This window comes from Erinaceus europaeus, chromosome 9 (genome assembly GCF_950295315.1).
Source record: "Erinaceus europaeus chromosome 9, mEriEur2.1, whole genome shotgun sequence".
Taxonomy (NCBI): domain Eukaryota; kingdom Metazoa; phylum Chordata; class Mammalia; order Eulipotyphla; family Erinaceidae; genus Erinaceus; species Erinaceus europaeus.
Window position 1 is genome coordinate 59,960,326 of NC_080170.1, and position 12,701 is coordinate 59,973,026.

Consider the following 12,701-nt stretch of genomic DNA (forward strand, 5'->3'; position numbering starts at 1 on the left):
CAAGGGGTGAGAAGGGTGATCTGGTGTTGCAGAGTCCCAAGACAGCTGGCTGTGAAGTCCATGGACTGCTACAGTCAGTCTTCAAGATGTCCAGCAGTGTAAAGGAAGTGTCCAAGAGCTCCACCAGCAAGTCCAAAAGAAGTGTCAGTCCATTGCCAAAGACCAGGGGAAGAGACACTGTACATCTTATCTTATGGGGGAAGACAGCCACCTGAATTTTGCTTTTCTGTAGAGAGTGAGCTGAAACTGCCGAAAGGTGACATGTGAAGCAGAAGCAGGAAGGGCAGACAGTGATGGATGAGAGAAGGACAGTAAGAAAGTTCTGTCCTTGGAGTTTGTGAATGAAGTTTTTCAGATCGTGCCAGATCACATCATGGGCTTCAGGGGGGCACTGTAGTCATGCCATCTTGTGGGCGATATCAGAGGACAGGAGTCCAATTCTAGGCATTCCTGTGAAAGAAACACATACAAATCTGCTTCCTGTGGTTGACAGGGTGTCTGGTTCGATTTTTTATAAATATTAAAAGAGGTTTAATGTAGCTAGTGCCTTAGCAAACTGAATGTTGGGGGGATGTATTCCCCCCTTTTTCTTTACTTAATTGGGCCTAGATGTTTGTTGGGCCTTCTCAGCAACAGTTTGTCTTTGGGGGTTGTAAGAGATGTCTGTAGTATGGGTGATGTTATAAAGGAAAAACGTCTTTAAATTGTTGGCTGACAGGGAGTCGGGCTGTAGCGCAGCGGGTTAAGCGCAGGTGGCGCAAAGTACAAGGATCGGCATAAGGATCCCAGTTCGAACCCCGGCTCCCCACCTGCAGGGGAGTCGCTTCACAGGCGGTGAAGCAGGTCTGCAGGTGTCTATCTTTCTCTCCTCCTCTCTGTCTTCCCCCTCCTCTCTCCATTTCTCTCTGTCCTACCCAACAACGACAACAACAACAATAATAACTACAACAATAAAACAACAAGGGCAACAAAAGGGAACAAATAAATTAAATAAAATATAAAAAAATCTATAAAAAAAATTGTTGGCTGACAAAGGCAGGCCTATAGTGGCAAGATGTGATACACCAGTTAAGTATAGAAAAGTATGTGAATGCTGTTGTTAATTTACATAAGTTGTAGATGTCGGGACTTCTATATAGTTTCATACCTTAGTGTATGAGCAGATGCTTCTTCATGTGAAGGCTTTGAAATAGCTGTAAACGTTTATTTGTAAAGAAAAAAACTTGTAACAAATTAGAAGTTTACTATAATTGATAACTCAATGATTATAATTGGTTTAAGTGCCTTTATAATTTTGGAAGGCCTTTCTAGTATGATTTTAAGGTTGTTTAAGCACAATAAAATATGGAAAGGTAAAGAGAAGAACTATTGTTAGAAGCCTCAAGCATGAGAATCATTAGCATAACCATTGTGTGATCTATCACTCACCCAGGCTGGTTCTACCTCTTTAATTGAGAATGTATATGAGAGCTTTACATATCAATAGCGTCTTTTCTACTTTTTGTCACACCCACTTAAGATGGAGACACACCCTAGGTGTGCGATACCTATTTTGAAAGACTCTGATTGAAGTTTAAAGAGAGTAAATTTAAAGGTCATCCTATATAACCTCGTGTAGTAGTCTCTGTACAGCAGGATCTTCAGACCAGATTTAGTTAAAATATATTCATTTTTAACTAATTTTTACCTTAGACGTTAAACAATACTCAGGTTACTTAGAGAGTTAACACATATTAGTGACAATGTTTCTTTTAGAACATTTACAATGTCAGATTGATGCCAGATTTGTTGTGGATTAATTTCCACAAGATCAGTTCACAGGGCATTTTGGGGGGGCCCTCCAAAAATGTCCTGTATAGAGAATTTGTATTTTAATTTTGGAGATGATAAATTGTCACATTAAATATTTAGACTTTTTACCTTAAATACTCAGTTACCTTAGCAAATTAATTTTACCTTTATGAGAATCGTGTTGAAAACTCCTTCATTTAACTCTGCCTGGTAAGAATGTAGCTTCAACCTTAAAGTTAATGTTTACCAAACTTCAAACACACACATAAACATATAGTCTTTAACACACAGGAGGAGAAAAACTTTTTTTACAAAGACATATCATTTCAAACACAAATTTAGATCTTTACTGTCTTAATTGAACAATTTTAACTCACACAGTTCAAGACTAGACATTTCACATTTATACTAAGACTTAAAAAAAATCAAAAGAGGAAGAGAAAAAAATTTAGGATTGTTTCTGGACATCTCCAGAAATCATGGCTGCATCCAGCATTTTTATATAAAGTCAATTAAGTTTCAGAGTACTCTGAGCAAAATGTACAAAAAATTGAGTCATTCAAATCACTCTTTTACAAAATACAACTGGAAGAAGAGGAGGTAGACAGCATTTTTATATAAAGTCAATTAAGTTTCAGAGTACTCTGAGCAAAATGTGTTGTACAAAAAATTCAGTCATTCAAATCACTCTCTTACAAAATACAACTGGAAGAAGAGAGGGTAGACAGCAAGCTTAAGATATTCAGAGAGAATGAAGGGGCATTACAAAATCAGAGCAACACTCTGGGGTTCCTTTTGGACACCGGGCTGAGGGCTGTCCTGCTTCCAGCAAAAGCAGTAGGTGTGTACCGTTTTTATGAAACTTAGACCAACAATCGTTCCTCTAATGAAAACCTTTCTGGCATCTAGGACAAGGTGTTCAGGGCTTCTGGGATTACGGCTGTTGGCAGGAGTCACATCTAGCAATGGCACACTCACTTTGCCAATGGCCATGACTGCCATATCCAAAGCAGCCCCCTTTCTTTTTATCTAAAGTGGCAGCAAAGGCTTGTGCCATGGCTAAAGCTTGGTTGGCTTTAGAAGATAACTCTTGAGTTGCCACTATCCAGGTGTCTGAATGCTCGTTTTTAAGACTGAGGCATGCCTGACGAAAGTCAGGAATCATGCCATCCCAGGCAATAGAACACAGGAGGAGAAAATGAGCATCAGGATCAGAGATCTTTCTCTCCAAACCTGATTGGACTGTGGTAATGAATTTAGCTAGAGATTCATCAGGTTCTTAGCAAAGAAAGAGAATGGGAGCTGTGGCCGCTCCTGTGGAGTGTGTTAAACGCTTTCATGCTTGTAATGCACAGAGGCGTACCTGATCAAAATAACCAGGTGGAAATCTGGCCTCTGCCTGATGAATTCCAGTTCCCAAACGACCCATTGCAAACAGAGCCTCAAAATCTCACTCGGGTTGATTCTGGCTATTTCTCTGGGATTGCTGTAAACATTCATCTCTAAGAAATGCTTCCCATTGAAGGAAGAGTGGGTCTGGGAGCATAGCTCAAACTACATCCCTCCCATCTTGGGGGGTATTAAGGTTCTGGAGAAGGCCTTGTAAGATAAATCTGTTCCACGGAGCATGGACTGCATCCTTTTTAATGGCCTGACGAAGTTCCTTTTCCTTAAGATATGTGGAGGAATACAGGTACCATGCCTGAGGTCTCTGTCTATTGGGGGTAACGTTTACCGGGAATGTGTGGACTTGCTCCAGAGGAAAAGCTCCATCGTGAAGCCAGCAAAGATATTCTGTGTCTGATAGTGGCGTAATGGGGGGGGGGGGGGGTCGTGAAGGGGAAGCTGCAGAAGCAGCGGCACAGCCAGAGACATGTCTGCCAAAACGGAAGACGCTGGGTGAAATGCAGAGGGCTTAGGGTGGGTCAGGATCGGGGTAGGAGGGGGGACAGGCTTGGGAGGTTTTACTTTCTCTAGAAAGCATGTAAGTTGCTGGGCAAGCAGAATGACTGTCTCCTTTAATTCTTAAATTGCAGCCTCAAGGTCCCTTAGACTGGGGCCGTTTCCCAAATTAGATTTTCCACTTTCCTCTGGGGAAGTCTTAGCAGGAACTCCCTTGGTCCTTTTAGTAGGGGGCCCTGCATATCTCCTGAAAGCTGCGACCATGGTCAAGAGGAACCAAGGTGTGGCCCAAAGCAAAATGTCCCAGAGACAGAGAAACTGTCTAGCAAAAAAAGAATAGAGGATTTGGGAATCCTATTGATAAAGAGGAAGGTTGCCCATGACAGAGGGGTCTCAGGAAAATAAAAATAGGAAGAAAAAGAACTGCAGTGACTTTGTTAAACACGAGGATGCAAAGAGCCAAGAGGCTGTATACTTATCTGGGAAGCCGAGGGGGGTAGGCCCCACATTGGTGCACCAGATGCTGGGTTAGTGTGGGGGTGCCTCTTCCCTGGGCACATGCTCTCTGGGTTGGAGAGAACTCAACCGGGGCCAGCCTGGGCTGCTACTTAGCGATGCAGGAGAGAGACTCTGGAACTTGTGGCATCGTGGTAATGTAAAAGGATCTATTGATCAGAGAGCCAATGCTTTTATAGGATAAAACCGGAAGTGGCAAGTCAGAAATGGAAATGGCTAGGAAAGGGGATGGAGAAAGGCAAAAGCACACTGGGATGGTAGAAGCTTCCTTAGAAACTGTTATGAGGGTTTTAACCCCTGGGATTAATGTTGCCCTGCAGGCAGGGCGGGTCTCGAGGTAGAAAGAAGATAGACCAATGGGATGAGTGGTGATCTTTCAGGCAAAACAAAGATTATGTAAATAAGCCATAGTATCAGCAATGCAGAATGGGGGGGGGGGGGCTGGCTTAATGCCTGACACTATGCTACCTCTGGTTAAGTGGTTCTAGGGAAAGCAGTTAACATAAACCCCCTCCACCTTAGTGAGACAAGTAGATGCTATTAATGGAAAATAGACAACCTTAAAGTTTAGGTTTGTTAAAGAATCAGTTGACACACATTCAGGAAGGACTTGAGCCCAGGGAGAACCCTCAGATGGCTCAAAAGATTGAGTCCTGCTATAGAGGTTTTATACATAGTGAATACCTGAGTAGAGGTTACAACAAGTCTTTGTTTTGTTTTTTTTTCCAAACCATTTTATTGGGAGTAATGACTTATAGGCATTTATTGACATAGATATACAGTTCCTTACCTACCTATCATAGATGTCTGGACACCACTTCTACCACCTACTTAAGTCCTTACAACAGATACCATAAAAAAGTGTTCAACATGGGGCCAGAGGATAGGTCAGCTGGTAAAGCATATACCTTGCCACTGGGCAGAACCCTGGATTCAAGTCCTGGCACCATATAGGAGCACCAAGCCACCAAGAGGAAGCTCCACAGATGGTGAAGCCATGTTTTGGTGTCTCCTCTTCCTTTCTTTCTCCCCACCCGCCAATCTGAAATTTGAAAGAATGGCAAAAAGTAACTTGGGGGTAGTGGAATTGTTGAAGCTCAGAGCCCCAGTACTGAGGGAAGGGGGTAGAAGGGGGTCAAAGAAGTATAAAAAAGGAAGTCTGCAACATGCTAACAGCTAGACAATGTGTGACCTGAGTCAGTGTCACCCCTACATTGAGACAAACAAGCAGAGTCATTTATTGCCCTTAACTTGCCACTGAGAACTGGAGTTTGGACTTTATAGGGTGATTGTTCTTCTTGGTGGCTAGTGAAGATCATGTCTTGGGGTGGGGAAACAGCATACTTATTATGAAAAGAGACTCTGATACCTGAGGCTCCAAAACCACCATAAGCCAGAGCTGAGCGATAGATAGATAGATAGATACATAGATAGATACATAGATAGATACATAGATAGATACATAGATAGATACATAGATAGATACATAGATACATAGATAGACAGGAAGGATGAGTGAGTCTCAGGTCACCTCATAGAGGTCACTCCTCCTCTTTCACAGAAGGCAGTTTGGGGGATAACCACTCTTGGTTCTGACTCTTGGTTCACACATTTACAGTAAGGATGATGGACTTTAATATTAATTTACTGATTCATGCCTTTGTAAGCTTTAAAAAAAAGTGAATGAATTATTTATTCATGAGAAAAAGAGAGGGACAGAGAAACAGAGTATCACTCTGGCATATGTACTGATAGGGATCAAATTCAGGACTTCATACCTGAGGTGGCAACACTTTATCCATGAGCCACAAGCTGTCTTTTGGGAAGTTAAAATTTTTCTTTAACAAAATTTATCCCAGGGGCTGGATATGTGACATAATGGTTAAGCAAAATGACTTTCATGCCTGACCTAGAGGTACCATGTTCAATCCCCAGAATACCATAAGCCAGAGGTGAGCAGTGCTCTGGTGGGAAAAAAAAAAAAAAAAGAATTTTTTTTCCTTGGTATGCAGACAAATCTCTGTGATCTGATCACAAGGACAGGGGGCCTCAGATAGGATGGAGGAGGAGTGAGGAGCAAAGATGAGAGGTACACACAGCCCACTAGAATCCCAGAGCACATCATACCTCTAACAAAGGCAGACATTCTAGAAACGAATGCCAGGTCCCAAGTTCGATCCTAAGCACCACCATACACAGCTGAGCAGTGCTCTGGCAGGAAAAAACAAACAAAAAAAAAAACACAGTTTTTGTCTCTTTCAATAAATAAATGTCTTTAAAAAAAACAGCAGAAGGCAAAACAGATAAGCAAATCATTTCTGAAAAGGGTTAGGCAATATTTGGGGCTTTGGGACCATTTGGTTGCAACTCTGACATAGTTCTAAAGTAGCCAGCCCTATGGCTAGGGAGACAACATAATGGTGATGTAAAAAGACTTTCATGGCTGACGCTCCAGCATCCCAGACTCAATCCCATGTCACTATAAGCCAAAGCTAAGCAGTGCTCTGGTCTCTCTCCCATTAAAATAAAATAAATAAAATACATTTTTAAAATGACATGTTTAGGGTGGGGATAGATAGCATAATGGTTATGCAGAGACTCTCATGCCTCTGGCTCCAAAGTCCTAGGTTCAATCCCCGCACCACCATAAGCCTGAGCTGAGTGATGCGCTGGTAAAATAAAATAAAATAATTAAAATAATAATAATAATATTCTTATTATTTTTATATGTATTTCTTTTCCCTCTTGTTGCCCTTGTTTTTCATTGTTGTTGTAGTTATTATTGTTGTTGTTATTGATGTTGTCATTGGATAGGACAAAGAGAAATGGAGAGAGGAAGGGAAGACAGAGAGGGAGAGAGAGAGAGATAGACACCTGCAGACCTGCTTCACCCCTTGTGAAGCGACTCCCCTGCAGGTAGGGAGCCAGGAGCTGGAATCCGGATTCTTATGCCGGTCTTTGTGCTTTGCGCCACCTACGCTTAACCTCTGCACTACTGCCCAACTCCCAATAATAATATTCTTAACACATCTCTTGAACTGCTTCCTATCCCACTGTCCATGTCCTCAGCACTCAGGAAGAATGAGGCACAGCAAGAAAGTCTTTGGTCTCCTAATCTCCAACTCCACAGGCAGCAAGATTGGAAGGCTGGTGAATTATCTTTGATGCCAAAACCCCTTGTGCTGGTTCCTTCCTCTCAATCAGGAATCAGAAAACTTTTTGTGAATGTTAATTGAGCTAAGAAAGGTCTTTACATTTTTTTTATTTTTATTATTTTTTTTTTTAGTATTGTTAGGGGTGGGGTGGAAGAAGAAGATGGGATCAAGAGGAGTAATATTCTATGACACATGAAAATCAGAGCACCATTACTCATTCCACGGTGACTAGGGTACTTCAGACATGAAAGGCTATTTATTTATTTATTTATTTCCTTTTTGTTGCCCTTGTTTTATTGTTGTAGTTATTATTGTTGTTATTTATGTCATTGTTCTTGGATAGGACAGAGAAATGTAGAGAGGAGGGAAGACAGAGAGGGGGAGAGAAAGATAGACACCTACAGACCTGCTTCACCGCCTGTGAAGCAACTCCCCTGAGCCAGGGGCTCAAACCGGGATCCTTATGCTGGCCCTTATGCTTTGCACCACCTGTGTTTAACCCACTGTGCTACTGTGACTCCCATGAAAGACTTTTTTGCATAGCCATTATTCTGTCTCCCCAGCCCAAGACCTTCTACTTCTAGAAGGGAAGAGTTAAAAGTGCTGGCTGTCTTTTACCTTCAGAGAAACATAGGAACTACAGTGGAGGGAAGCTTATGATAGTCTGGTGAGCTCACTGGGGAGGGTGTGGTTGAGCAATAGGCAAAGACTGGAGGAAGAGGCTTTGGAGCTGAGAATGACCCCTGAGTTTTGACATGCTGCTCTGCTGGTACAGCTGTTCTGCTCATCTGCTCTGAAGATGGAAGGAGGAGTTTCTATCACAATTACACAGAAGAACTGGAACACTTACCAATAGCAAGTTTCCCCACCTGCTGCTCTCCTGTCCAAGAACATGCCTGTATTATTATTATTATTATTATTATTATTATTATTATTATTATTTTATTATCACAATAAAAGCAGCAGCAACCATCACACCCCAAAAAGTTATTAAACATTCCAGCTGCCAATGGAATTACACTTCTTGGCTGCAAATTATAATGTCTTTACCATGCAGCTTGGTCAGCAGCCTTAGTGAGAAATATAGAAGCTCAACTCAAAAAGGCTCAAATCAAAAAGTATGGTTGACTAGTAGCTGGAAAGTCCTGAGGTGGGTCTACTTCAGGTATATCTAACTCCAGATGCTAAAAGAGACATGCATTCATTGCTCTAACCCTCACCTTCACTTCATTCTAGGTCAACTTCATCCTTAGACACCCTCCCTTCATAGGGTGACTACATGGGCCCTGCAGCTCAGACTGGTACCTCATCCAGCAGTCTCAGCAGAAACAGAGCATATCCGCATAGTTCTGGAGGAAATTCTAGTGCAAAAGCCTGCTGATTCCAATTGACATGACTGGCCACATGCTCACTTCTGACCCATGCCTATGTCAGGGGCTGCGTGCAATCCCAGTAGCCAGACTGGGTCATGTGCTTACTTCAAGGCATTTGAAATTACAAGAAGGCAGTGGTGGACCTGCACAGGAAAAGAGAGGGGTAGGGAGCTGTCACTAGAAGAAGTGATGCTAGAAGATGGGCAGGCAAAACCACAAAGTTCTCCTTTTCAAACATTAGTCAGGGGTCTGGTGGTGGGACAGCCAGTAGAGTACACGTGTTACAATGTGTAAGAACCTACATTCAAGAAGTCCTGGTCTCATTTGCAGGGGTGAAGCCTCAGGAGTGGTAAAGCAGTGCTGCAGGCATCTGCCCCCCCCCCCCATCTTCTATGTCTCCTTCTGTCTCAATTTCTCTGTCTCTATTAAAAAAAAAAAGCCATCCCTCAAACATGCATCAGCAGGAAATAGAAACTTACAAGGCTTAAAAACATTTTGGACTGCAACCCAGGAGGTGGTGCCATGGATAAGGCGTTGGACTCTCAATCATGAGGTCCTGAGTTCAATCCCCAGTATCCTGTGTCAGAGTGATGCTCTGGTTCTCTCTCTCTCATAAATAAATATTTTTAATGTTAGGGAAAGAGATGAATTGTCAATTGGCAGAGCATTGGACTTGTGTGCCTGAGCTTCCCAGTTTGATCTCTATCTCTGGTCTCTCTCTCTCTCTCTATCTATCTCTGCTTTTATTTTATCTGTTTATATTTTAGACAGATATAAATGTATATAGAAGGGGGAGATAATAAGGACAAGAGAAAGAGACAATATGCAGTACTGCTTCATTGTTTGTGAAGCTTCCACCCTGCAAGTGGGAACTGGGAGTTTGAACCCTGGTCCTTGTGCAGGATAATATATGTGCTCTACCAGATTTGCCTCTGCCTGTCCCCTTCTAGCTCATCTCTTCTCTTCTGTCTGTCTCATGTGAAAATCTCTATCTCCCCTATGTTATAAATTAAACAACTCTTAAGAGAAAAAATAAACAAAAACTCTGGTCTTTGGTACACCCTAGAATGAGACTGGTTGGCCTTAGCCTCCAGGACTCTCCATACCTACCCCCTACCTGGAATGAGAGAACCTGACCCTCACCTCTACCTGTCTCCCCACAGAACCTCAAGCGGGTGGCAGAGGTGTGGATGGATGAGTACGCAGAACACATCTACCAGCGCCGACCAGAGTACCGCCACCTCTCCGCTGGGGACGTGGCTGCCCAGAAGAAGCTCCGCAGCAGCCTCAACTGCAAGACCTTCAAATGGTTCATGACCAAGATCGCCTGGGACCTGCCCAAGTTCTACCCACCTGTGGAGCCACCGGCTGCAGCATGGGGGGAGGTGAGGCCCACACGGTGGGGACCATATGGAGTGCACTGGAAACCAATGCCAAGAAAAGGCACCTTATTTGCCATGCCCACACCCAGACCTTTTTTTTTTTTGTCATTTCCTGGGGTGATTTTTTTTTCTATTCTTTTCTTTCCTTCCCCCCCCCTACTTTATTGGTTGAGGGGGGCTGTTAATAGTTTACAATACAGTTGTTGACACATAGGTAAAGACTTTCATCTTACCATGATAAGTATCTGCAAAACACTCTCTTCTTCAGCCTCGGATCCTTTTACACCATCATGCACCAGAACTCCAAAGCCCACCCCTCAACCTTTTTCTCTCCCCAGAATCCTTTGCTTTGGTACAGCACACCACACTCAGTCCAAGTTTTACCTTATGTTTTCTCTTACTATCCTGTGTCTCTCAATTTCCACCTATGATTGAGATCATCCAGTATTCATCCTTCTCTCTCTTTTTTTTTTGTTCTGGCTTATCTCACTTAGCATGATAGCTTTTTTATTTTTTTTTTAATTTCTTTATTGGGGAATTAATGTTTTACATTCAACAATAAGTACAGTAGTTTGTACATGCATAACATTTTGCAGTTTTCCATATAACAATACAACCCCCACTAGGTCCTCTGTCATCCTTTTTGGACCTGTATTCTTCCCCCCACCCACCCCAGAGTCTTTTACTATGGTGCAGTATGCCAATTCCAATTCAGGTTCTACTTGTGTTTTCTCTTCTAATCTTGTTTTTCAACTTCTGCCTGAGAGTGAGATCATCCCATATTCATCCTTCTGTTTCTGACTTACTTCACTTAACATGAATTTTTCAAGGTCCATCCAAGATTGGCTGAAAATGGTGAAGAAGTCGCTGTTTTTAATAGCTGAGTAGTATTCCATTGTGTATATATACCACAACTTGCTCAGCCACTCATCTGTTGTTGGACACCTGGGTTGCTTCCAGGTTTTGGCTATTACAAATTGTGCTGCTAAGAACATATGTGTAGATACCTTTTTTAAAAATACATTGTTTTTATTAGTGATTTGCAAATTTATAAGATAATGGGTTGTGGTTTCACACCTCTCCCACCATCAAAATTCTGTGCTCATCCCCCTAAGGTCTCCCAAGGTCTTAGAAATAGTTGGACTTTTTTTTTAATATTTCAGTTCTCTGTATTTCACATATGAATGACATCATTTGTTACCTTTCACTGATGTGAAGGCAGAGATATGGAGAGGGAGAAAGACGGGGGGTTGGGTGTTGGTGCACCTAGTTAAGCACACATAGTATTAAGCATAAAGACCCATGCAAAGATACAGGCTTGAGGCTCTGCTCCCCACCTACTGTAAGGACACTTCACAAGCTGTGAAACCAGGTCTAAAGGTGTCTGTTGCCCCCTCCTCTCTCAATTTCTCTCATCCTATCCAATAAAATGGAAAAAATGGCCGCGAGAAGCAGTGGAGTCGTAGTGCTGGCACCAAGCACCAATGATAACCCTGGAGGCAAAAGAGAGAGAAAAGGAGAGGGAGAGAGAAAGAGACTTGAAGCACTGCTTCATTGTTCATGAAGTTTCCCCCCTGCAAGTGGGGAAGAGGGGCTTGAACCCAGATCCTTGTGCATAGTAACATGTACACTCAACCAACCCAGCCACCTTCAGCCCCATCTGGCATAATTTTCTTTGAGATTTTTCATTTGTTTATTTTGTTTCTGCTGAGGCTTTACCACTCTTGAGTCAACTTTTTCAGAGTAACTGAGAGGAAGAGAGGGAATAACATAGCACCAGAGCTTCTCTCAGTGCAGTGGGGGTCAGACTCAAATCCAGGTCATGCATTGTCAAGGTGAGCTGTCTTGCCAGTCCTCCAGGGTGTTCTTCAAAGTATGAGGCCTGGGTCACCCACAATAGACATGAAATCTGATTCCTGGTTCTGTAGCATCAAATTCTCTGAGCTAAGGATAGAGTTATCATATACCCCCCCACAACCCTATAATACTGGTGACTGGCACTTGGACAAAGCAGGGCCCTGTGCACCCCCTGCTCTGAGCACTGAGCTTTACAAAGTGACAGTGCATAGCTGTCTGACACTACACCTGGCCCTCTACCAGCCTAGCAGGGTCCAGAGAAGGGTCTTTGCAAATAGCTCACTGATACTATCTCCTGTCTCCTATTCAGATTCGCAACGTGGGCACAGGGCTATGTGCTGATACCAAGCACGGGGCCCTGGGCTCACCCCTGAGGCTGGAGAGCTGTGTGCGAGGTCGTGGGGAGGCCGCCTGGAACAGCATGCAGGTACAGCTGCTCCTGGGGAGGTTGCCTGTGCCCCCCCCCACCACCACCCATGAATGGGGCTGGGGGGGAAGGGATTCAGGGAGATGGCCAGAAACAAAAGCAGGGAGGGCAACTGGAGAAGTAGCTCACCTGGTAAAGCACTGGGCTCATATGCCTGAGGCTATCGGTCTGTCTCCAGCACTGCATGTACCAGAGTGTGCTCTGGCTTCTTTCTCTCCTTGTCTCTGTCTTATATGAAAACTCTTGCTCATGTGTAATCAATAAACTAAATCTAAAAAAAAAAAAAAAAACACACACA

The 12,701-nt window shown here is 43.1% G+C and overlaps 1 protein-coding gene across 4 annotated transcripts in view; it reads left to right on the top strand.

Annotated features, from left to right (window-relative positions):
* The window catches only part of GALNT10 (polypeptide N-acetylgalactosaminyltransferase 10), a 220,122-nt gene that overhangs the window by 202,246 nt on the left and 5,175 nt on the right, over nt 1–12,701 (top strand). For 3 of the 4 annotated variants that reach the window (XM_007534373.3, XM_060198026.1, XM_060198025.1), the window contains 2 exons: nt 9,901–10,122; nt 12,287–12,403. In XM_007534373.3, coding sequence (XP_007534435.1) covers nt 9,901–10,122; nt 12,287–12,403 — 339 coding nt within the window. The remainder of the gene's footprint in view (nt 1–9,900; nt 10,123–12,286; nt 12,404–12,701) is intronic. The other variant, XM_060198024.1, reaches the window with a different exon arrangement.